This window comes from Malus sylvestris, chromosome 13 (assembly GCF_916048215.2).
Source record: "Malus sylvestris chromosome 13, drMalSylv7.2, whole genome shotgun sequence".
Lineage (NCBI taxonomy): Eukaryota > Viridiplantae > Streptophyta > Magnoliopsida > Rosales > Rosaceae > Malus > Malus sylvestris.
Window position 1 is genome coordinate 22,454,189 of NC_062272.1, and position 23,784 is coordinate 22,477,972.

The 23,784-nt window shown below is 39.6% G+C and overlaps 1 protein-coding gene and 1 long non-coding RNA gene across 7 annotated transcripts; one reads left to right on the forward strand and one right to left on the reverse strand.

Moving 5' to 3' along the window:
• Positions 1 to 15,146, reverse strand: LOC126595826 (biotin carboxylase 1, chloroplastic-like). Of its 3 annotated transcripts, none has more exons than XM_050262130.1 (16): positions 14,918 to 15,146; positions 14,261 to 14,322; positions 13,400 to 13,725; positions 12,548 to 12,689; positions 11,683 to 11,781; positions 11,522 to 11,578; positions 10,919 to 10,990; positions 10,570 to 10,659; positions 10,383 to 10,442; positions 1,682 to 1,867; positions 1,498 to 1,590; positions 1,338 to 1,419; positions 973 to 1,079; positions 800 to 875; positions 421 to 530; positions 1 to 319 (listed from the first exon to the last, which is right to left on the reverse strand). In XM_050262130.1, the coding sequence occupies exons 2-16, from the start codon at positions 14,303 to 14,305 to the stop codon at positions 281 to 283; spliced, it is 1,584 nt and encodes a 527-aa protein (XP_050118087.1). In that variant the 5' UTR covers positions 14,306 to 14,322; positions 14,918 to 15,146; the 3' UTR covers positions 1 to 280. The 3 variants fall into 3 exon arrangements, with proteins under 3 accessions (XP_050118087.1, XP_050118085.1, XP_050118086.1); XM_050262128.1 differs by having other exon boundaries at positions 14,913 to 15,145; XM_050262129.1 differs by lacking the exon at positions 14,918 to 15,146 and adding an exon at positions 14,582 to 14,823.
• A 1,197-nt stretch (positions 15,147 to 16,343) lies between these two features.
• LOC126595830 (uncharacterized) lies at positions 16,344 to 21,358 on the forward strand. Of its 4 annotated transcripts, none has more exons than XR_007613705.1 (4): positions 16,344 to 16,717; positions 16,798 to 17,990; positions 18,299 to 18,552; positions 18,699 to 21,274. It is a non-coding gene; the product is annotated as an uncharacterized LOC126595830 (long non-coding RNA). The 4 variants fall into 4 exon arrangements; XR_007613704.1 differs by having other exon boundaries at positions 16,386 to 17,990; positions 18,699 to 20,705; positions 20,891 to 21,358; XR_007613707.1 differs by having other exon boundaries at positions 16,419 to 17,990; positions 18,699 to 19,536; positions 20,503 to 21,358.
• Positions 21,359 to 23,784: the final 2,426 nt, after the last annotated feature.

Below are 23,784 nucleotides of genomic sequence, written 5' to 3' on the forward strand. Positions count from 1 at the left end.
TTATGAAACAAGGATCTTGCTAAATATAAATAGTATGCAAATACACATAGGGTGAGCAATACAAGTTTGTACACCCAACTGAAACGCATGAACATGTCAAAATTTCAAATGAAATACTCAAATGCAAGGCATGCGAATAATGTTATTAGTTCTAATAAGTATAAAAAGGACACGGAATTATATAACTCGTACAAAAAAGCGAAAGATTTGCCGTTTAAATGTGGTCGACTAGACCAGATGGTGGCAATTAGAGAGCCATCCATGTAAGCAGATGCACCAGCTAGTTCTTGGCGGCGGCCGCGGGCACCAAATGTTGGGGCTGTAGGCACATGAAAGAGGAATTAGTAAATATGAGAACCCAGAATGGAAAATCGAAGGCTCGCCGGTAAATTTATGTTCAGGGTTAGACTAGTTTCTTACCGCTTGTAGCTCCTCTTCATGCTTTGGAATAAAAGCAGTATCAACCTTGCCATTTTTGAAATCCTCTATGTCAAGGATAAGTTTATGGTATTCAATGGTTGTGGGAACCCCTGTTGAACAAAGGCAATAACTACATCAACCACCATTAATAACGAAAAAGGAGTGTTCCAGATTTACATCGTGAATTAAAGCAACCTGAAACTCTCAATAAAACTTTGACAAAAAAAAAAAAAAAACACTTGCCCCTTCGGTTCTATTCACAACACTGCTTAAATTCAAATGGCTCACACAAAGTTTCTTCTACATAAAGTCCAATTATGCTGACATAAAAATTAAATAAAATTGAATGATTTCACCAATTAACTATATTATTATTTACCCGTTATAACAGTGTCGTCAAGAGCCCTCTTCATTCGCTCAATCGCCTTTTCTCTTGTTGGTGCCCAAACAATAAGCTACATCAAGAGAGCAATATTGCCAAAGTGATTAAAATTTAGAACAATAAACCTGAAAGCTATAATATTATATTGGTGATGTATATGGGCCACAAACCTTTCCAAGAAGGGAATCATAGTTTGGAGGAACCACATAATCAGGATAAACATGGCTATCCATTCGAACAAAGGGACCTCCAGATGGTAAGTATGCTGTTATTCTTCCTGTTAAAAAACACAGAAGAATATGTATTAAAAACAGAGTGAATACATAATGTCATTGTTAAACCAGTGCATGCGCAACCCTAGTAAAATAAATGGAATTCTTGGAGTGCTGAACTATCTTAGAGCCCTATATCATCAGGGTTTGGCTGCATCACATAGTACAATACAGAATAACAGAAAAAGACCAAATGTTGCGTAAGTGTCATCCTGTACTAAGCAATTAACCAAGGGAACCAGAATATAACTATGTATACATACCTGGCCCAGGTCGGAATCCTTTAAAAGCATCTTCTGCATTGATACGGCATTCAATTGAATGTCCTCTGAGCACTATATCTTCCTGTAGATGGAGCCACCTCCGTCAGACATTGAACAGAAAGCGTCAAATATATCTCGAAAACTACACTACTGTAATTACCTGTGTGTATCGGAGTTTTTCACCCATAGCCACATGAATTTGTTCTTCAATCAAGTCAACAGAGGAAATCATTTCTGTCACAGGATGCTCAACCTGTCATTCCATTGGCAAAAATATTATAGTTTAGCATAACGAAGCAAATTTTTAATACCAGTCAAAGCCATCCTCAAAAGATTAGTTTAACCTGAATCCGAGTGTTCATTTCCATGAAGTAAAAGGAACCTCTTTCGTCCAAAAGGAATTCAACGGTTCCAACACCAATGTAGCCAATTGATGCTGCTGCTGCAACTGCTGCATCACCCATAGCTTTCCGCAGTTCTGGGGTCAATGCAGGGGAAGGTGCTTCTTCCAGAAGCTTTTGGTTCCTTCTCTGTGAACGTTACATTCAACAAATGAAAACAATTTGGCAGGGGTCATTGGGCTTTGCATTTCTTAGAAATGACTAGAGAATAAATGAATAATAACTTGAAGACAGCTGTATTCTAATACAACAACAACAACAAAGCCTTTTCCCACTAAGTGGGGTCGGCTATATGAATCCTAGAACGCCATTGCGCTCGGTTTTGTGTCATGTCCTCCGTTAGATCCAAGTACTCTAAGTCTTTTCTTAGAGTCTCTTCCAAAGTTTTCCTAGGTCTTCCTCTACCCCTTCGGCCCTGAATCTCTGTCCCGTAGTCACATCTTCGAACCGGAGCGTCAATCGGCCTTCTTTGCACATGTCCAAATCACCGGAGCCGATTTTCTCTCATCTTTCCTACAATTTCGGCTATTCCTACTTTACCTCGGATATCCTCATTCCCAATCTTATCCTTTCTCGTGTGCCCACACATCCCACGAAGCATCCTCATCTCCGCTACACCCATTTTGTGTACGTGTTGATGCTTCACCGCCCAACATTCTGAGCCATACAACATTGCTGGCCTTATTGCCGTCCTATAAAATTTTCCCTTGAGTTTCAGTGGCCTACGACGGTCACACAACACGCCGGATGCACTCTTACACTTCATCCATCCAGCTCGTATTCCATGGTTGAGATCTCCATCTAATTCTCCGTTCTCTTGCAAGATAGATCCTAGGTAGCGAAAACGGTCGCTTTTTGTGATCTTCGCTAGATTGCTCCGGTCATTAGTGTGGATAAGTATATAAATGGATAGAGATAGGAAAGCAAACACAAGATGTACGTGGTTCACCCAGATTGGCTACGTCCACGGAATAGAAGAGTTCTCATTAATTGTGAAGGGTTTACACAAGTACATAGGTTCAAGCTCTCCTTTAGTGAGTACAAGTGAATGATTTAGTACAAATGACATTAGGAAATATTGTGGGAGAATGATCTCGTAATCACGAAACTTCTAAGTATCGGAGTGTGGTGTCGTCTTGACTTGCCTTATCTGTCTCATAGGTAGATGTGGCATCTTCTCTGGAAGTACTCTTCCTCCATCCAGGGGTGGTATCTTTAACTGGTGGAGATGCACAAGGTAATGTATCAATTTCACTTGAAGCTTACTTGTAGTTTCAGGCTTGGTCAAGCGCGATACAAACCATGTAGTAGGAGTCCCCCAAGTCGCCGAGCTAGGGGGTCTGCTGAAAGAGGTGACAGACAAGGTAAGCAATCAGAGCTCCAACTGATTGTTCACCTTCTCCCCATCTTGCAGCAGCATGAAGGATAAAGAGAAGAAAAATGAGAAGAGATGATATGAGATACTTTTGCTTTTGAAGAAGTAACTTTCCACAGGCTTATTCTTGAACTGAGCTGGAGGGTTTTCTGGTTTCCTCCAGAGTATAAGGCCGACTGAAGAATTTGAGGGTCAAAACAAGTCCATCAAATCTAGAGTACGTTCCACCCTGCTGATATGGGATACTTTTGCTTTTGACAGAGTAATGGATGTATCGGCAAGTGTGCTGTTACGCTTGTCTCCACATGCTTCCTTGTATCCTTCGCACTTTCCCTATCTGTTCCTCAAGCAGATGCGGAATCTTCCCTGGAAACATAAGATGTTGAAGATGAGTACTCGAGAGCAATGCCAGGTAAGTAATCAGGTAAGGGGTTCCAGGCAGTCGGTTCCTAGCTGGAAGCTTGATTCCAAGTGCTGACTGATTGCTCTCTTTCTCCTTGTCTTGCAGGTAAAAACAAGGTCAAAGGAAAAGACAGGGAAAAAGCATGATATGGGATACTCTTGCTTTTAACCCTGATGATATGAGATATTCTTGCTCTAGTATAGCTTGTTTGCAGAGGTATTATCGGGGGAAAAGAAAGCTGAATATTTCGAAAGGCTTCGTTGGGAGTGCCCTCTCAGATATGATGAAGGGTTGAGCATTTTTGCAGGTCTGCCTGTCCGTTAGGGATGGAGGTCGACATATATAGGAGTCTCCCTAACAACAAGTACTAATGCTATTCCTTTACCCTGCTTGGTCATAGCACGGTAGTGGGAGCTGCCAGTTTCACATGTTTTAACTTTGTCAGAGCACTTTGAAAAAGTGGTCTGTGGTATCTGGCTCTCGAGATTCGGAGAACGATGCCTCTTCGATTTTTGAGAAAGCAATCATGCTGGGGGTTTGGCTCTCGAGATTCGGAGAGCAGTATCTCTTCGATTTTTGAGGAAGTAATCATGTTGGGAGTCTGGCTCTCGAGATTCGGAGGGCGGTGCCTCTTCGATTTTGGAGCAAGCAATCATGTTGGGAGTGTTGTCTCGAATGTGAGTAAAGGTTGGGCATGTTTGCTAATCTACCTTGCCACGAAGCACAAAGGTTGACACACAGGGACTTTCCAATTATCCAGCAATGGTACTGTTCCTTTACCCTCTCTTCGCTTTTGAGAAAGTAGTCATGTTGGGAGTCTGGCTCTCGAGATTCGAAGGACGATGCCTCTTCGATTTTGGAGCAAGTAATCTTGTTGGGAGTGTTTTCTCGAATGTGAGTAAAGGTTGGGCATGTTTGCTAGTCTACCTTGCCACGAAGCACAGAGGTTGACACACAGGGACTTTCCAATTATCTAGCAGTGGTACTGTTCCTTTACCCTTGTGGGTAATAATATGGTAGCTAGACCTTCAAAATTTATGTGTCTAAACTTTGTTAGTGCTGTTTCTTTGCTATTCTTTTACCTTTTTTGGTCAGAGCGATGTAGTGGGAGCTGCAAGCTTCACGTGCTCAACTTTGGCAGAGAACTTTGGCAAAGTTATCTGTGGTACCCATGAGCTATTGTTGCGTGTGGGAAGTGGGTGATTGAACAGTAAGATTCATGTGCTTTCTACTTCACCAGAAGTCTTCGACAGAATGCCCATAATTTCTGCAAAGCTGAGTGTGCGTGTGACAGGTGCTGACAAGGCTAGAAAAGTAGGTGGCTCTTCGATTTCTGAGATCGGCCCTCGTGGTCTCTGAGCAGCCCAGCTTTTGAGAAAGCGAGCGCCTCTTCGATTGATTCGGAGAACGATGCCTCATCGATTTTTGAGAAAGCAATCATGCTGGGGGTCTGGCTCTCGAAGATTCGGGGAGTAGTGTCTCTTCGATTTTTGAGAAAGTAATCATGTTGGGAGTCTGGCTCTCGAGATTCGGAGGGCGGTGCCTCTTCGATTTTGGAGCAAGCAATCTTGTTGGGAGTGTTTTCTCGAATGTGAGTAAAGGTTGGGCATGTTTGCTAGTCTACCTTGCCACGAAGCACAGAGGTTGACACACAGGGACTTTCCAATTATCCAGCAATGGTACTGTTCCTTTACCCTCTCTTCGATTTTTAAGAAAGTAGTCATGTTGGGAGTCTGGCTCTCGAGATTCGGAGGACGGTGCCTCTTCGATTTTGGAGCAAGCAATCTTATTGGGAGTGTTTTCTCGAATGTGAGTAAAGGTTGGGCATGTTTGCTAGTCTACCTTGCCACGAAGCACAGAGGTTGACACACAGGGACTTTCCAATTATCCAGCAGTGGTACTGTTCCTTTACCCTTGTGGGTAATAATATGGTAGCTAGACCTTCAAAATTTATGGGTCTAAACTTTGTTAGTGCTGTTTCTTTGCTATTCTTTTACCCTTCTTGGTCAGAGCGATGTAGTGGGAGCTGCAAGCTTCACGTGCTCAACTTTGGCAGAGAACTTTGGCAAAATTATCTGTGGTACCCATGAGCTATTGTTGCGTGTGGGAAGTGGGTGATTGAACAGTAAGATTCATGTGTTTTCTACTTCCCCAGAAGTCTTCGACAGAATGCCCATAATTTCCGCAAAGCTGAGTGTGCGTGTGACAGGTGCTGACAAGGTTGGAAAAGTAGGTGCCTCTTCGATTTCTGAGATCGGCCCTCGTGGTCTCTGGGGAGCCCAGCTTTTGAGAAAGCGAGCGCCTCTTCGATTTCTGAGATCGGCCTTCGTGGTCTTTGAGCAGCCCAACTTTTGAGAAAGCAAACGCCTCTTCGATTTCTGAGATCAACCCTCGTGATCTCTAAGCAGCCCAGCTTTTGAGAAAGCAAACGCCTCTTCGATTTCTGAGCAGGCGCCTCTTCGATTTTTGAAGCTCCGTCGAGTGCAGATTTTTATAGGGGCTGGCATTAAGTTCCAAAGCACACTTGAATCTCCACCAGTAGAAGCTTCATTCTTGCACTTCTAAGATCTTGATTTGTCCGACCTCTTCTCTCTTCAACACCTTTGAAAATGTCTGGCCCCTCCGACCGTCGTTTTGACTTGAACCTTGTTGAAGAGGCAGCCCCGCCTTCTCCAGACAACATATGGCGCCCATCCTTCGTCTCCCCTACTGGTCCTCTTACCGTTGGGGATTCTGTGATGAAGAATGATATGACCGCTGCGGTGGTGGCCAGGAACCTTCTCACTCCCAAAGATAACAGACTACTTTCCAAACGGTCTGATGAGTTAGCTGTTAAGGATTCGCTGGCTCTCAGTGTTCAGTGTGCAGGTTCTGTGTCTAATATGGCCCAACGCCTATTTGCTCGAACCCGCCAAGTTGAATCATTGGCGGCTGAAGTGATAAGTCTCAAACAGGAGATTAGAGGGCTCAAGCATGAGAATAAACAGTTGCACCGGCTCGCACATGACTATGCTACAAACATGAAGAGGAAGCTTGACCAAATGAAGGAAACTGATGGTCAGGTTTTACTTGATCATCAGAGATTTGTGGGTTTGTTCCAAAGGCATTTATTGCCTTCGTCTTCTGGGGCTGTACCGCGTAATGAAGCTCCGAATGATCAACCTCTGATGCCTCCTCCTTCTAGGGTTCTGTCCAGTACTGAGGCTCCAAATGATCCCCCTCCGGTGCCTTCTCTTTCTGGGGCTCTACCGACTGCTGAGACTTCTCCTAAGCAACCTTTGTGAAGGCTCCCTCTTGTGTGTTTATTTTGACTCATGTATATGTACATATTTGTAGCTTATCGGGGATATCAATAAATAAGCTTTCCTTCATTTCAACGTATTGTGTTAAATACACCAAAGCCTTCTTCGCTAAGTTCTTTGAATTTTCTTTTGTTGAAGCTTGTATGTTGAAGCTTTCTGAGTGGAGCATGTAGGTTGGGGTAGTGTTCCCTTAATTTCCCGAGTGAGGAAAACTTCTCGGTTGGAGACTTGGAAAATCCAAGTCACTGAGTGGGATCGGCTATATGAATCTTAGAACGCCATTGTGCTCGATCCTGTGTCATGTCCTTCGTTAGATCCAAGTACTCTAAGTCTTTTCTTAGAGTCTCTTCCAAAGTTTTCCTAGGTCTTCCTCTACCCCTTCGGCCCTGAACCTCTGTCCCATAGTCGCATCTTCTAATCGGAGCGTCAGTAGGCCTTCTTTGCACATGTCCAAACCACCGTAACCGATTTTCTCTCATCTTTCCTTCAATTTCGGCTACTCCTACTTTACCCCGGATATCCTCATTCCTAATCTTATCCTTTCTCATGTGCCCACACATCCAACGAAGCATCCTCATCTCCGCTACACCCATTTTGTGTACGTGTTGATGTTTCACCGCCCAACATTCTGTGCCATACAGCATCGCCGGCCTTATTGTCGTCCTATAAAATTTTCCCTTGAGCTTCAGTGGCATACGGCGGTCACACAACACGCCGGATGCACTCTTCCACTTCATCCATCTAGCTTGTATTCTATGGTTGAGATCTCCATCTAATTCTCCGTTCTTTTGCAAGATAGATCCTAGGTAACGAAAACGGTCGCTCTTTGGTATTTCTTGATCTCCGATCCTCACCCCTAACTCGTTTTGGCCTCCATTTGCACTGAACTTGCACTCCATATATTCTATCTTTGATCGGCTTAGGCGAAGACCTTTAGATTCCAACACTTCTCTCCAAAGGTTAAGCTTTGCATTTACCCCTTCCTGAGTTTCATCTATCAACACTATATCGTCTGCGAAAAGCATACACCAAGAAATATCATCTTGAATATGTCCTGTTAACTCATCCATTACCAACGCAAAAAGGTAAGGACTTAAGGATGAGCCTTGATGTAATCCTACAGTTATGGGAAAGCTTTCGGTTTGTCCTTCATGAGTTCTTACGGCAGTCTTTGCTCCTTCATACATATCCTTTATAGCTTGGATATATGCTACTCGTATTCCTTTCTTCTCTAAAATCCTCCAAAGAATGTCTCTTGGGACCCTATCATACGCTTTTTCCAAATCTATAAAGACCATGTGTAAATCCTTTTTCCCATCTCTATATCTTTCCATCAATCTTCGTAAGAGATAGATTGCCTCCATGGTTGAGCGCCCTGGCATGAACCCGAATTGGTTGTCCGAAACCCGTGTCTCTTGCCTCAATCTATGCTCAATGACTCTCTCCCAGAGCTTCATTGTATGACTCATTAGCTTAATACCCCTATAGTTCATGCAATTTTGTACGTCGCCCTTATTCTTGTAGATAGGCACCAAAGTGCTCGTTCGCCACTCATTTGGCATCTTCTTCGTTTTCAAAATCCTATTGAAAAGGTCAGTGAGCCATGTTATACCTGTCTCTCCCAAAAGTTTCCACACTTCGATTGGTATATTGTCTGGGCCTATTGCTTTTTTATGCTTCATCTTCTTCAAAGCTACAACCACTTCTTCCTTCCGGATTCGACGATAAAAAGAGTAGTTTCTACACTCTTCTGAGTTACTCAACTCCCCTAAAGAAGCACTCATTTCATGTCCTTCATTGAAAAGATTATGAAAATAACCTCTCCATCTGTCTTTAACCGCGTTCTCTGTAGCAAGAACCTTTCCATCCTCATCCTTGATGCACCTCACTTGGTTTAGGTCCCTTGTCTTCTTTTCCCTTGCTCTAGATAGTTTATAGATATCCAACTCTCCTTCTTTGGTATCTAGTCGTTTATACATATCGTCGTAAGCCGCTAACTTAGCTTCTCTGACAGCTTTCTTCGCCTCTTGCTTCGCTTTTCTATACCTTTCACCATTTTCATCTGTCCTCTCCTTGTATAAGGCTTTACAACATTCCTTCTTAACCTTCACCTTTGTTTGTACCTCCTCATTCCACCACCAAGATTCCTTTTGGTGTGGGGCAAAGCCCTTGGACTCTCCTAATACCTCTTTTGCTACTTTTCGGATACAACTAGCCATGGAATCCCACATTTGGCTAGCTTCCCCCTCTCTATCCCACACACATTGGGTGATTACCTTCTCTTTGAAAATGACTTGTTTTTCTTCTTTTAGATTCCACCATCTAGTCCTTGGGCACTTCCAAGTCTTGTTCTTTTGTCTTACTCTTTTGATATGTACATCCATCACCAACAAGCGATGTTGATTAGCCACGCTCTCTCCTGGTATAACTTTGCAATCCTTACAAGTTATACGATCCCCTTTCCTCATTAGAAGAAAATCTATTTGTGTTTTTGACGACCCACTCTTGTAGGTGATCACATGTTCTTCTCTCTTCTTAAAGAAGGTGTTGGCTAAGAAGAGATCATATGCCATTGCAAAATCCAAGATAGCTTCCCCATCCTCGTTTCTCTCCCCAAAACCATGGCCACCATGAAAACCTCCATAGTTGCCTGTCTCCCTGCCCACGTGTCCATTTAAATCTCCTCCTATAAATAACTTCTCTGTCTGAGCAATTCCTTGCACCAAGTCTCCAAGATCTTCCCAAAATTTCTCCTTCGAACTCGTATCCAACCCTACTTGAGGTGCGTACGCACTAATCACATTGATAAGTTCTTGTCCTATTACAATCTTGATTGCCATGATTCTATCTCCTACCCTCTTGACATCTACAACATCTTGTACCAAGGTCTTGTCCACGATGATGCCAACACCGTTTCTCGTTCTATTTGTGCCCGAATACCAAAGTTTAAACCCTGAGTTTTCTAGATCCTTTGCCTTACTACCAACCCACTTAGTTTCTTGTAGGCACATAATATTTATCCTTCTCCTCACCATAACTTCCACTACTTCCATAGATTTTCCCGTTAAGGTTCCTATATTCCACGTTCCTAAACGCATTTTGCTCTCTTGAACTCTACCCTTCTGTCCTAGCTTCTTCACCCTTCCCCGTCTAATAGGATCAAAGTACTTCTTTTGTGTGTCCCGGGTAAAGTTGATAGGAGCATATGCTCCCAAACAACTTTGAGTGGAGTCGTTCGAAAAGAAGTTTCTATGGCCCCCTTGCTCATTTAACACTGCATCCGGGTGCCGATGGAGATACAGCGACCCTTGCTCACTTATCACTGTGCTTGGGCCACACAGCGCGCCACTTACGGGTGACGCCCTAGCTTTAGCTCGATTTTGTTCTGGATTCATTTTCATAAGGATTCGACGTGATCATGGAGTGCCGGCTGTCGACTACCTGACGCCCTCCCCCTCCTCCTTTATCCGGGCTTGGGACCGGCCATGTAAGACAGCTGTATTCTAATAACTAGAAATAAACTTTCACAGTGATTCATGCAACTAATAAGGCCGGTTAAAGTACCTGGATGCTGCAATCCCGCTCTCCAAAGTGAATAACATTACCATATTTATCTGCAAGAACCTGTTTTTACAAGGGATAAATCAAGAGATTGCAGGTTTGCGTCAAATGTCAAAATGAATACTACTTATAATTCAAAACATACAATATACACCATAAAAATCATCAGGAACTTTTACAAGCACATTACCTGAAACTCAATGTGTCTAGGATTTTGGATGTACTTTTCCAAATAAACTCCATCATTTCCAAAAGCAGCTGCAGCCTCACTCTTTGCTTGCTGCAAACAATCAAATCGAAGCAAAACAATAAGCCGATGGAAACAGCAATGTAATACAAAAATATAATGCTCATTTAAGGATAACAAGACCAACTAAACTAAGAGCCCAACCATACAAATTTATAGTGAAATTTATCTGACACAAAACTTAAACAATATCTCCAAAAATGATCAACGAAACACTTTCGGAGAAGACAAACAATAAAAGAAGGCATCAGCAAAGCAACAAAGTAAGAAGACAATGCATTGGGTACAGTACCTGCAACAACTTCACAAACTCCTCAGGTTCTTTAGCAAGACGCATGCCACGTCCTCCACCTCCTGCTGTGGCCTTCAATAGCAAAACATGCTTATCTTTTAACAGAAACAATAACAGACAAAAATCTATATTGGCTTTCCTTAACTCAGTGTTTGAAAAAAAATATTCGAGTTTATATGTAACACACTTATAATTGAAATCGTTTAGAATTGTTTCTGCCAAATGATGAAACTCATCCAAAGATCAGAGATAACAGTTAGAACTCATTATAGTTAGTAGTTACTAGGAACTAAGCTGCAAACTTAAATTTCTGTAAGGAACTGCATGCTTGACTGAAACTCAAAATTAAAACCTACAAAACTTTTATTCTAGCTTCATTGAGTTGGTACATCTTCATAGCTTAGCATTATAGCAAGGAAATTGGGTAGCGTACTAGCATCAAACAGATACAATTCATGAGCAGCTATTCTATGCAATAGGCATGTGTTCCTCTAAATTAATTTTCTATGTTAACACTAAAAGGTCTGCACTGTAAATTCTAGGACATAGCGGGGTATAATGAGTTTTAATTATCATGAGACATAATAAGACAAGATACTTTACCTTGATCATTACAGGAAAACCAATCTCATCTGCAAGCCTGATTCCTTCCTCTGTGCTCTGTAAAGGAAAAAAAGAGAGTACAATCAAGGAAATATTAATTTTTATGACCACCTAGTTCAGGAGGCGTTGAAACTTATAATACCTACGGTTAAAGTACATACCTGTAGTAATCCATCACTTCCAGGTACAGTTGGGACACCTGCTTTCTTCATTGTGTCTCTGGCAGTCGATTTATCACCCATAACACGGATGCTCTCGGGCTGCAAATTGTAATCATAATTTCAAACATTTGTCCCACATGAGAACATGAATTAACTAATAAGTGACTAAATATAGAGCCAAGTGCTTCATTACTATTCACTCTAAGATGTATGGAACAAGTGCAATATAATGTATAAAACCAAATAAAATACAACTAAAGAAAAAAAAAAAAATATATATATATATATGTGTGTGTGTGTGTGTGTGTGTGTGTGTGTGTGTGTATCATTTCTGTCTAAGGGAAAAAATAATTTTTTCCAAGTTGAAAATTATATTCATTAATCACCAAAAAGCTAGCTAATAAATCAATCTAATATATCGCATGAACTTATCACAGAAATGTTCTCTTGGTCACTAACCCTTGGAATTGATATCAAGGGTTGAGATTAAAACATTAAAAGCACATCCAATTTATTATCCACCCTTGATATATAGTCCATTGGTAGGTGACCATAAATTCTTGGTCACCAGGTTAGCAATAGAATTGGACTCAAGCTTATCATGTTCACATGGCACGGACCCAGGACTTCACAATGTGGTGGGCTGAGCCTTGGAACTAAATAAGAGAATGGAAGAGAGAGGGCTGAAATGAGAGGCAAAACGAAAAAGAAATTTCCTTGAAATGGGATGGGACTATCACACACCCAAGCCACCACCTTTGACCATGCCTCGTTTACATCTAAAAATTAGAATTAAGAGAATAGCAAAAAACTTACTAGCTTGAAGTTTTTAACGTGTTATTTTTATTTTAATTGAAGTACTTACCTTAGGCCCAATAAAATTGATTCCATGTTCTTTGCACATTTCAACAAATGATGCATTCTCAGAAAGGAAACCATATCCTGGATGCAACATTGTACATTTCCGACTGATGGCAGCAGATAAAACATTTGGAACAACTAAGTACCTGCAGAAAGACATATCAAAATGGCCAAGCTTAATCATTATCATCTGTAACAGAAGCTGGGACAAAAATTTATTATCGTATTAACATAAAGAATGTAGTTCACAGGTAGAGTAGTAAAACAAGGCAGGCCGGCTTGAGCATGGCACAATTCAAATGGGCATGGAAGGGCTAGGTCACATCCTATGTTGTGCCATGCCAAGCAAAAGGCATGAGGCATTTAAAACCATTAGTCCATTACTGCTAGAATCTTTGTTTTCAGTTTCTTTATTTCACATCTTTACAAACAATGATTATCTATCCGTGATGTTACTATGTGTTTTACTTTCACATCTTTATAAGCAATGATTATCTATCAGTGATGTTATTATGTGTTTTACTTTCATCCTCGACTTCTTTCCAACAGAAAAAAAATAATAATAATCACATATTTGTAATCTTGCTAGCCACATCTTAGTAATTAATATAACTTTATAATTGGTACTAAGTGAGATACAAAAAGAATTGTAATGAATGATCAGATCACTCTTCCGTAATTACTGTACATTGAATAATTAAAAAAAGATATCATGGTTCCTTTCGGATTCCTAACTCATAAACTTAAATGGTTTTCAGAAAGGATTCATTTGTGATAGTTACAATGTTGGTTTGGGGGGGGGGGGGGGGGGAAGACAAAGAACAACGTAACAAAATTTAACTGATCGACCACTTACGATTGACTGCTTGCTGCTTCACCAATACAAACTGATTCGTCAGCCAATTTCACATGAAGTGCATCCTTGTCTATTGTTGAGTAAACAGCCACACAAGGTATTCCCATCTCATGGGCTGTTCGAATAACGCGAACAGCAATTTCCCCTCTATTTGCCACCAGAATTTTTTCAGCATGACATGTAGCATGAAGAGCTCCCCCATGCTTTCTGGATTTAACACTAACTTGAGCACCCTGAACTCTCTGCCTTAAAAAGTTGACTTTATTTCCCACCATAAAGCTACATTGAGAACTGCGGATCTCTCTAGTTCTCCCAAAAAATAAGCCCTTTCATTGACAGAAGAAAACGAAAACCAAATGTAAAGGAAAATGTGAATAAACAACAAATTAAGTATGGAGATTATAACAGAAGCATTAAGGTACAGGATTCTGAAGACATTAAACAAGCAGACCTTTGTTTTGTAATGCTATTTATCTAGGAATTCCAATACGTTAACCTAATTAGTTAGAATCTTTCACTTAATATCTGTTTTACTGCATCGAATAAACAAAGGTAAAGTTTTGAGCTTTTCTACAAAACTGAAGATATAAAAGGTAATTATCTACCAAGACATGTTCTTCAGTCCATATAAGAACCTAAACCAAACCTCAAGCTAAGTAAAACACATTTGAAAAGTCGATCCGTTTCAACATATAGAAAGCTTGCATCAACCTTGAATAATTCACTATCACACTGATCATATCGGGATTAAGATCAATTGATTAGCCACTCTAATTCCAACAAATTAGAACACCACATGGCATATGAAACCCAGACCCAATTCAAAAAATGAAATAAGCAAAGGGTAACAGCGGTACTCACCGGAGTTGGCGTGACAGTCTTGCAGATGGGCATTGTGGCGTCCATTTTCGAAACAAAGCGACCTGAGTTACACCAAATAAACAAAACCAAATACCTCAGTCACCGCCATTGCAGAACAACAACAAAAAACAGTATAATTTGTTAGAAATTGTAAAACTCTTTCGACAAAATCGAGCAGAAGCTAAGGAGGAATCAACCATTCGCAATTTCGCATGATTGTAATTCTATCATAGAAAGAGACCACAACCCAAAAAATGGGAAGTTGCTGCCATTTCGAAACGATTCAAATGCTATAAATTTGAAACTGGTACAGGGAAATACCTTGCTGAATTGGCCCAGATCAAGATCAGATTGAATGAAGAAGAAGAAAAGGAAGCCTCTTTGGTACCCCCAAGAGAGAGAGAGAGAGAGAGAGAGAGAGATGAGAAGGTGGGAAGGTCCGAGGGTAGATATAAAGAGAGTAGAGTTGTCGATAAAAACGAGGGGAGCGAGTGATTGAAATCTCCGCCCACAAGGAAATGGGAAAAGTACCGCCAGCCCTGACAGCCGCCGCCCTCCCCCTTCCCCGGCGGCCACTCCACTCTCTATCCATAATCCTCAAAACGAGATATAAAACGAAAAGCAAAACATTAAATCGAATTCACAGACTAACCTTACAATGAGTTTAGGTTACTGTTGTTGCTGTTGACAATGCCAAATTGCCAATGAAGAAGAAGGAGGAGTGTGGGCCGAGCTGGGCGGTGAAGGGAGGAAGAGGAGTGGAGGACGGCTGACGGAGGAGAGCTAGTTAGATTGCACGGCTACTACACAGCCACTGCGGTGGCGGTGTTCCGATGCCGTGAAGGTGTACTTAAAACACTCACTAGTAAGTCCACACAACAATCACTAACAAGTGGATTAGCAAGTCATGTGTAATGTGTTACAAGATATAAAATATCGATGATATCGTAGTCCAAAAACACGGAAATATCGATGGAAATATTGGGATTTTATCGATATCGATAAAAATAATATGGAAACCACGGAAATTGTAAGAAAAACTTGGAAATTTTTATTGAAACTTTGCATGATGTTTATTTAGTCAATTATCTATTAGTTTATCACAAAAAAATTGGAAGGAAATGCATTGCATGATGAATTTAACTGATTTAAGTTGATTATATAGCGAGCTGGCAAACATTGTGAGTATAGAAAATATGTAGTAATTAATGAAAGAAGTTTAAACACACCATAATCATTTATATATAATGAATTAGTAAAAAAAGAATTCAAAACAAAACCATATATATAAATATTTTAGCATATTTTCACAAAAACATAAGTGATATTTTAGCATATTTTAGCATATTTTCATAATAAAAGAATGATAAAATGCAAAAAAAGTATCCAACAAACAAGTCCAAAATTTAAAAACACATAATTTTGAGATAATTGATTTTACATCATACTTTAACAAAAACGAACGCCTAAGACAAAGAAACCAAAAGAAAGGAAAAACATAAAAGAAACAAATAAATTAAAATAAACAAATAATAAAACAAAAAGAAAAAAAAAAGAAAAAGGAAAGGGCTCATCTGGATTCGAAATCAAGACTAGAGCCATGGAAAAAGCGCATCAAAAAGAAAGAAAAAGAAAAAGAGCATAAAAAATAAACAAATAATAAAACAAAAAGAAAAAAAAAAAGAAAAAGGAAAGGGCTCACCTGGATTCGAAATCAAGACCTAGAGCCATGGAAAAAGCGCATCAAAAAGAAAGAAAAAGAAAAAGCGCATCAAAAAGAAAGAAAAATTTGATGGGCGCAAGGGTTCGAACTGGAGAACTTGGGGATTGTGAGGACATGTTGACCAACACGTCCAAGTCCACACTGGTGTCAATTTTTAGCAACAACTATAATATATGCGAATTTAGCAGCTTATGTTCATTTCAGAAAAAAAAACCCTAGCACTTTCTGTCTTGCCTTGAGCCCAGAGCCCCAAACGGCTCTTTGTCTTTCCGTGTCAGACTTTTCCCATTCAACAGACATGGCATGCACACATGTCATGCATCCATGTGGTGAACTTCTTAGGATTCCAAAATAAAGGCTAAGATGTGCCCCATTTTTCCCATTTCTGATTACCTTTTAGAAATCATAGGCCTCTCTCAGAGATATCTCTCAATAATTCAAGGACCTCATTTCATTTCACTCGGCCCTCTCTTCCCATTTCTCTCATACCTCTCTCTCTTTAAGATAAAAAAAAAAAAAAAATAGCTCTCGTCGGCGCCGTCTCTCTCTCGAAACTCTCATCTCTCTCATTTCTCTCTGCACCGAGACCCACATACACACACGCACACCATCGCACCTGTTTGAGGAAGACACCCATCGTCATCAGCAACCTTGTCTTTCTCCCTCTCATTCTCGTCTCTGCAACTCAACGACATAGGAACCCTCCGGCGAGTTTCTTGAATTTCTCCGGTTAGGTAAGCTTTGATTTTACCTCATTCTGTTCTAGATTGAAGCTTAGATGTGAAATTTAAGTTCTATCTCGTGTTTTTGCAAGGTTTTTGGGACGAAATCGGCTTGGGAATAGGCACACCCATCTCCGGCGAAGCCGTGGGTGTCAACGAACTTTCCGAACACCTCCGACCGTTTCACGGCAAACGGAAGTTATAAAAACATTCCTCTCGTCTTGTATTTCATTTTGATACCTAGATCGGAGTCTAGGGTGCTCTTTTACAGTCGGCCGGAGCTGTAGAAGCTCCGGCGTTCTTCTCCGATTCGCACATCTCCAAAATATCGCGATATTGTCGATATTATCGATAATGTTGCGATATTTTGACGAAAACTCAGTGGATAAGTATTAAAATATCGGTAACTCAAAAAACTGATATTATCGGTGAAATATCGCCGATAATATCGGCATTTCATACCTTGTGTGTTACCATATAAGTGAACGACATGTGTCGCAATGTAAAATGGGCACGTAGAGTATATATCATATTAACAAAACAAAATTATTATATACAAATTATCTATTCTAAAATTGAGGAAGGCTTTGACTGTAGCTTAGCTACAGTAAAAAATTTCCCCCTTGATTTTGCTGTATTTACACACTGTTGCCACCAAATCTGTGTTGGGTTGGGGTAATTACTAAAAGTTAGGAGGGTAATATTGTCCGTAGGTGCCCTAGGCCTATTTTGGGTTGCTGGTTTTGGGCCAGGTGTGGGCTTCGTAAGTGGGTTGTCCAATGTGCTGGGCTGCGTTGCACAGAAAGAGTCAAAATGACTCTTTTGCCCTCTTCAAACCAAATCTAACGGACAGGATCTGGAGGCACTTTAGTCATTCTGTGTTTAGGGGTGGTTGCTGTCGATGTCGTCAGAGGCATGGTTGTCAGAGGGGTTGATGGGTTACAGGTAGAAAGAGAGTTGACGAGAGGGGTTCCGGGTGGACAGAGTAGGGTTTAGGTGCGGGATTACAGGGAGAGAAGGTGAGAGGGTGGGTGCGGTCATGTTCGATTTGGGGGTAAGGTTCTGGGAAAGGGACGCGTGTTTGCTGCAGAGAGAGGGGGAGGTATGGTTTGCCCAGGGGGTGGGGTTGTGGGGAAGGAGGTGTAGGTTGAGGTGCGGGTGTAGGGTTGGTTATTTCCACACCAAAAATCATCATCCTCTTTTCAGTAAATAGAATTAGTACCAGCTGAACAGAGTTCCTCTCTGCAACTCCTCCTCCATTATTGCATTCGAATTTTCTACAATGGTGAGTAATTCAAACGCTTCTTTTGTTCGATCGTGTTTATTTAATTTAATTTGAATTCTTTCCGATTTTGTTTTCGGTGTATGGGTTATGAATTTCCATGTTTTTGGTATTTATATGCAGTTGATTGCTTTCCTCGCTTTTTATCCATACCGTTTGGTTCAAAGAATGAAAACACGCATTGACCTGAGAAATCTTAAGAGTTGTTTACAAATTAGTAATTAACTTTGTAGTGTGGATTGCTGGTGTTTTGTTATACTCTATACAAAGGCTCTTGATTGTTCCTAATGGTTCTCTTGCCTAATAATCAGGTGAACATAAAGGTTTATGTGGATTTACGTGTTGGTGATGTTATCCGTTTTGGGCTGTGTGAGTATCTCCTTATCTTAACTCTCACTCTGCAACGCGATTGACCATTTCTTCGATCTCTGTTTCGTTTTCTCTTCAATCCTGCTTTGCAATCTCCGTTGTTCACCCCACCTTCTCATCTCCGTTGGTATTTCCACCAACCAATGAAGAGCCCGGAGTTTGAACATGAAATGGCCAGGAGGCCGCCCAGTGCAAGGTAGCTTTTCTTTTTTTACTTTTCTGGCTGAAATGTCTATGTGGGTTTGACCTAATTACTGCAATTGATAAATTATTGGTTTTGGTTGATGGTTTACCTTGCGTTGGGTTTTTCTTATGGGTTTTGCTTGCATTTGGTTTTGGCAGGTATATTTGATCTCCCTTGCACACCTCGCCTTCTCATCGTCGTCGCACACCTTACCAGAACTTGAATAAATGGTAATGTATAAATTGTATAAATTGTATAAATTGTATGGATTGCACGCCTATTTTAATCTTCGTTAACGAAATTAGCGTTTAAGTTGAATAATTCATACTCTTTTGTTATTGGAAATTAGGATCTGATTTCTCAATCCTATGCTTCTTTGCTGTATAAGATGAGTTTGGTTATATTACTAAAAAACGGGATATTTTTTTTTTCAGTGAGAAAGTGAAAATCCCTAGCCTTTAGATTTTCAAGTATTTTGTTAGCAATAATAATTTATTTTTTCAGCTTTATATGTGTGTCTGTCTCCAAATATGAGGATCTCTTAATTTGCTTATGTAGCTTTTGTGGTATGATGATCTCTTAATTTGCTTTTGCATATCTTCTTTGCTTCCTTTGCTAGCTCTATATGTGATTCTATCTCCAAAAAATTATTCCATATTTCCTATTTTTATAGGAACCAAATCATTGAATACACATGGAAAATTAAAAGGGTTTTAGTTTTTGGATTGGTTTAAATTTTGTTGTTGTTATTGGTTGTATTGCTGTCAAATATTTGATGGGAAGTTTGAAATGGAGAACTTGGTTGATTGGGACAGAGAGAATCTGACAGTTGTAGACTCTGATTTACTGACTTCGCAATGGAGAAGTTATTTCTCGGTTCACTTCCACAGCGTAAACCAACTTCTCTGTTCAGTTCTCAGATATGAGGTTTCTGAGCTACCTCTTTTCTGGAATGAAACATTTGAATAGTACCCACGGGGATATCCCATTAATTAGGTCAGTTTTTGTTTAATTGGGATTCTTAAATTTGATATTAGAGATTTTAATTTGATTGGGTTTTGGATTGCATTGTACACTGTTTCAGGTATCTTTAGCAAAATAGGATCTTTTTTTGGGGATTCTAGAAGTTCAGTTGAACGCTAATATTAAATTTCTAACCCCAGTGGTGCCTCTCTCTATTTGAGTTTGAGTTGGGGATGGTGGACAATGAGCAATTTGGAGATTTATCGTAGTGCAATTTGTCATTTCCACGGACCACCTATAATACTGGCTTACATTTTTCTTCTTTTTTCTTTGCCTAATATTATTGTTTATTTCCAAGATTTGAGTTTGTCATTCAGAAGAGATGCTTCATTCAGAAAATTGAAATTTCCCAAATATTTGTTAATAGTTGTATCCCTTGCAGAAGGATTTAATTTTCTTGGATGTCTACTTTTGAGCTTTAAGTTTTCATGTATCCAGCATTACTAGACCAAAAAAAGCGCAGTGTCGTGAAGTAATTAGGACTGTTTCTGTTCCTTTTTTATTTTATTTTTTATGTTGAATTGACAAGTGGTTTTAAATAATGGATAATTTTTTTACTGGATTTAGTTTCTGTGTTTGGCTTGAGAGTAAATTCAGAGAGCTAAAATGCTGTAAAGTTTGAATATTTATGTTTAATGTTGTATTGGGTTTGGATTAATTTTGTTTGTTTGATATTAGAAATTGAGTGATAGGGAATTTGCGCCTTTCTCCCTTTTGAATAGGGTTTAACTCATTTCTCATTTTCTGTTTGGTTTTCGAGAAAATCGAGGGAAAAAAGATAGAAGATTAATGAATTCACTGAATTGAGTGCTTTAAATCCATTTATGATTGAAGTTATTCCGTTTGCTTTCATTTCTGTTTTTGTTCTTTTGGGTTTCGAGCACATTGAGGATGGTAAAATCAATTATTTTGATTTTGGAAGTCTACTTTGTTTTTCAGCTTTAGTGCTTGGGAGAAGCAAAAATGTGACTTCATGTATGGTGGTTGTATTTGTCTGTTATTTAAAAGGAATTCAAACAGAGAGAGAAGGGAGAGGGTAGGTTTGTTGTCAGTGAAATTGAAGGATGGTCTGATGTATCCTTGCAAGTGAACTATATGCTCGCACACCCTCATCCAGTGGAACCTGTAACTGATAACTGCAGGTTTATCCTAATTCTCACTAAACTGGAGCATATCTTTATTGGACTCATGTTAAAACATCATGCGCCTACATTACTCTCAATAAGATTCCTTTACATTAAGTTTATTGAGCAGTATAATCTTATTTAAGTTTTAATTGTGCATTTTGATTTGTATCTAGGGTGACTGAATGTTACTTGTTTTGCAGATATTTTGTTCTACGTGTAGAGGGGAACATTGGTGGGCTTATATACTCTCTAACAGTTGCAATCTCTAATGATTTAGTGAATCCTATTATCCTATTGTTGGAACAATTCAAAGAGTGTTTTAGCTTGTATTTCCCTTCGTTATTGGCTCCTAAGATAGATTTCCCCCCTTACCCAGTTCACTGTTGTGCATTTGACCTATAATCATACATGGGAGATATTGGGTGAAAAATTGTAAAAGGATGTTTTGAGAATCATCTAGAGAATACCTCTTTAATTCTCACTTTCTCCTTAAGAGTTGTAGTTCTGGGCAGTGCGATGGTGAGATATTTTTAAATTCGTTCCAATTATAGTAAAAGGTAGCATGCTTTTCTTCCCGTGGTTCACCCATCTCTTGGTTATTTAAATTCTCATCAGCTCGGTTCACCCATCTCTTGGTTATTTAAATACTTATCAGCTGGATTCCCTCATCTTTTGGTCATTCAAATTCTTTAGAGATGCCTGTATTGATTTGTGATTTTGTTGGATTTACTCTGGTGAAATGTGTGTTATCTGCATTGGTGCATTTTAGGGCGTGACTCCATTCGTACCATCTTTGTAGTGCATCTTTCTGTGCAAATTATTCATACCTGTTGTGGCTAAGGTTTTAAAACCCGCAGCAAAGCGCGGGCAATTTTTCTAGTATCACACTAGACTATTATATTCACAATAGAACGTAGGGGTGGAAAAAATTCCCCAAAATCCCGAACCAAACCGAAAAAATCCCGATCCCAAACCAAAAATTTCCCAAACCGAAATTTCGGTATGGGATTCAGGATTGGCTTCTCGATATTTCGGGAATCCCATACCGAACCGAAAATATATAATATTAATTATTATATATATATATATATATATTTATACATATATATATTATATATATTATTCTTTTATAATTGATGCTAGTAGTTTCTAATTCATGCTCCGCAACCTGGAATGTCCTACATCTTGCATATTTTTCATGTTCTGTTTGATATTCATTTGGATTTTATTATTGTTGCTGCCATGACTGATGATTTCAGAAGGCTTGATTCTTTTGTCTCTTAATAGATTGCAAAAAGGATTAAATTAATTTGAATTTTGACTCTGATAAAAACAGTAAGGCATGCCAGTTTTAGATTAAATGGTAGTGTGAATGAAATGACATTCCTAGTTCATGAATGTGTTCTTGAATTATATATTTGAACAACAATTCATAATTTCATATTTCAATTTGGGATTCCTGATTTGTCCCGAAATCCCGAAAATTTGGTTTGGGATTGGTTTTTAAATTCCCGTCCCGAAAAATTTTGGTTTGGGATTCGGGATACTAGTTTCGGTATGGTATCCCATACTGAACCACCCTAATAGAACGTAAGACATTCTGAGTTGAAGAATAATTTAATAAAAACCAAAGCAAAATCGAGAATAGTTTAACCATATGGTTGATACCGTATACACCTAGAATAACACAATACATTTTATCTTAATCATTTTTTTCTATTTGACAAGACATTATTCTAACTGAGTCTAATTTAGATGGACAAAGAATTTTAATTTTGATGCAAGAGGGCAGACTTACATGAAGTAGACAAAGAAAGTAAGTATGAAATAAATGTGCTTTTGTCACAAGCATTTTAGATTTTACCTGGCAAATTCAAAGGCTTATTTGTTTTCTGCTAATCAGGTACGCTTAAAATAAAAGAAGATATTTGAAACGTTCACAAAGCATGAAAACATTCCCCATGATGCATAAACCCCTCTATGTTTATATTTTCCTTTCGATATATATATTGTATATGTTCATATATTTGTCCATATATATATATTTGTTACATGCATCGCACAATTAAATTGTTATGTGGAATTTGTGAGTCAAATTATATAAAATAAATTAGAAGCAAATATGGGTTTCCTAAACCCTAGAGGATTTTGAAAAAAAAAAATGGATTGGAACTTGGGATTTTGCGGCACCACTGCAGTGGCAACACCACTGCATCACTGTGGATTGCATTGACGAGATGGACCACTTGCGCAACCCTATTTGGGTCTGCTGCTACCTCGGATAGCACCAAGCCTTGGCTTGGGTCCATGTCACACGGGCCTGCAGCCTTGCCCTCTTGTCTCGGCCCACGGCATGCATGTTGCAACCTTTATGGTTGCTAGGCTTTGCAGATGCTCCGCGCTCGTATCACATGTATCCAGCCCTTGCGGCTGGGTTCCTTGTGCCACACCTACAGGCTAGCTCTTGCTGGGCCTTGCTCCCGTGCCTACCCCCTTGGTCCAACACGTCAGCCTTAATGGCTGGGCGTTTACCCCCTTACCCAGTGACCTGAAGATCACACCCGAGGCTTTTTGGGCCATGCCTTTTTACTCAAGGCACCCAACCCGAGCCCAAATTATTTTTGGGGCTATATTTTCGACCCATAATATTATTTAGCTTCTACAATCAACCCCGTATGGCCTGATTTATTGAATTAATTAAAAGTAACCTGCAGTCCATTAATCTGATAATGAATCCAAAATTATTGGCCTGAAGATCACTTTTGGTCATTAACGATTCAATAATTTATTTTTATACTTTGAACCGTCACATACTTTCGTAGTAATGAAGTTCTCACACTTGAGTTCTTGAAGAACCTCAAATCCACTATATTCAAATTAGTATATTGCATTCTGTGTTTCTTGCAGGAACCTCTCATTATGAACTAATTGTTCATAAAACTAACTTGAACCTGTAGTTTCAAATTTAGTGCCTTTGAAACCCGAAGTTTTCATTCAAAACATACCACATGAAACCTGCAGTTTTCATGCATAAGTTAAACCAATACATGTCTATAGAACCTATATGTTCTACGATATATGTCTATGGCTTACC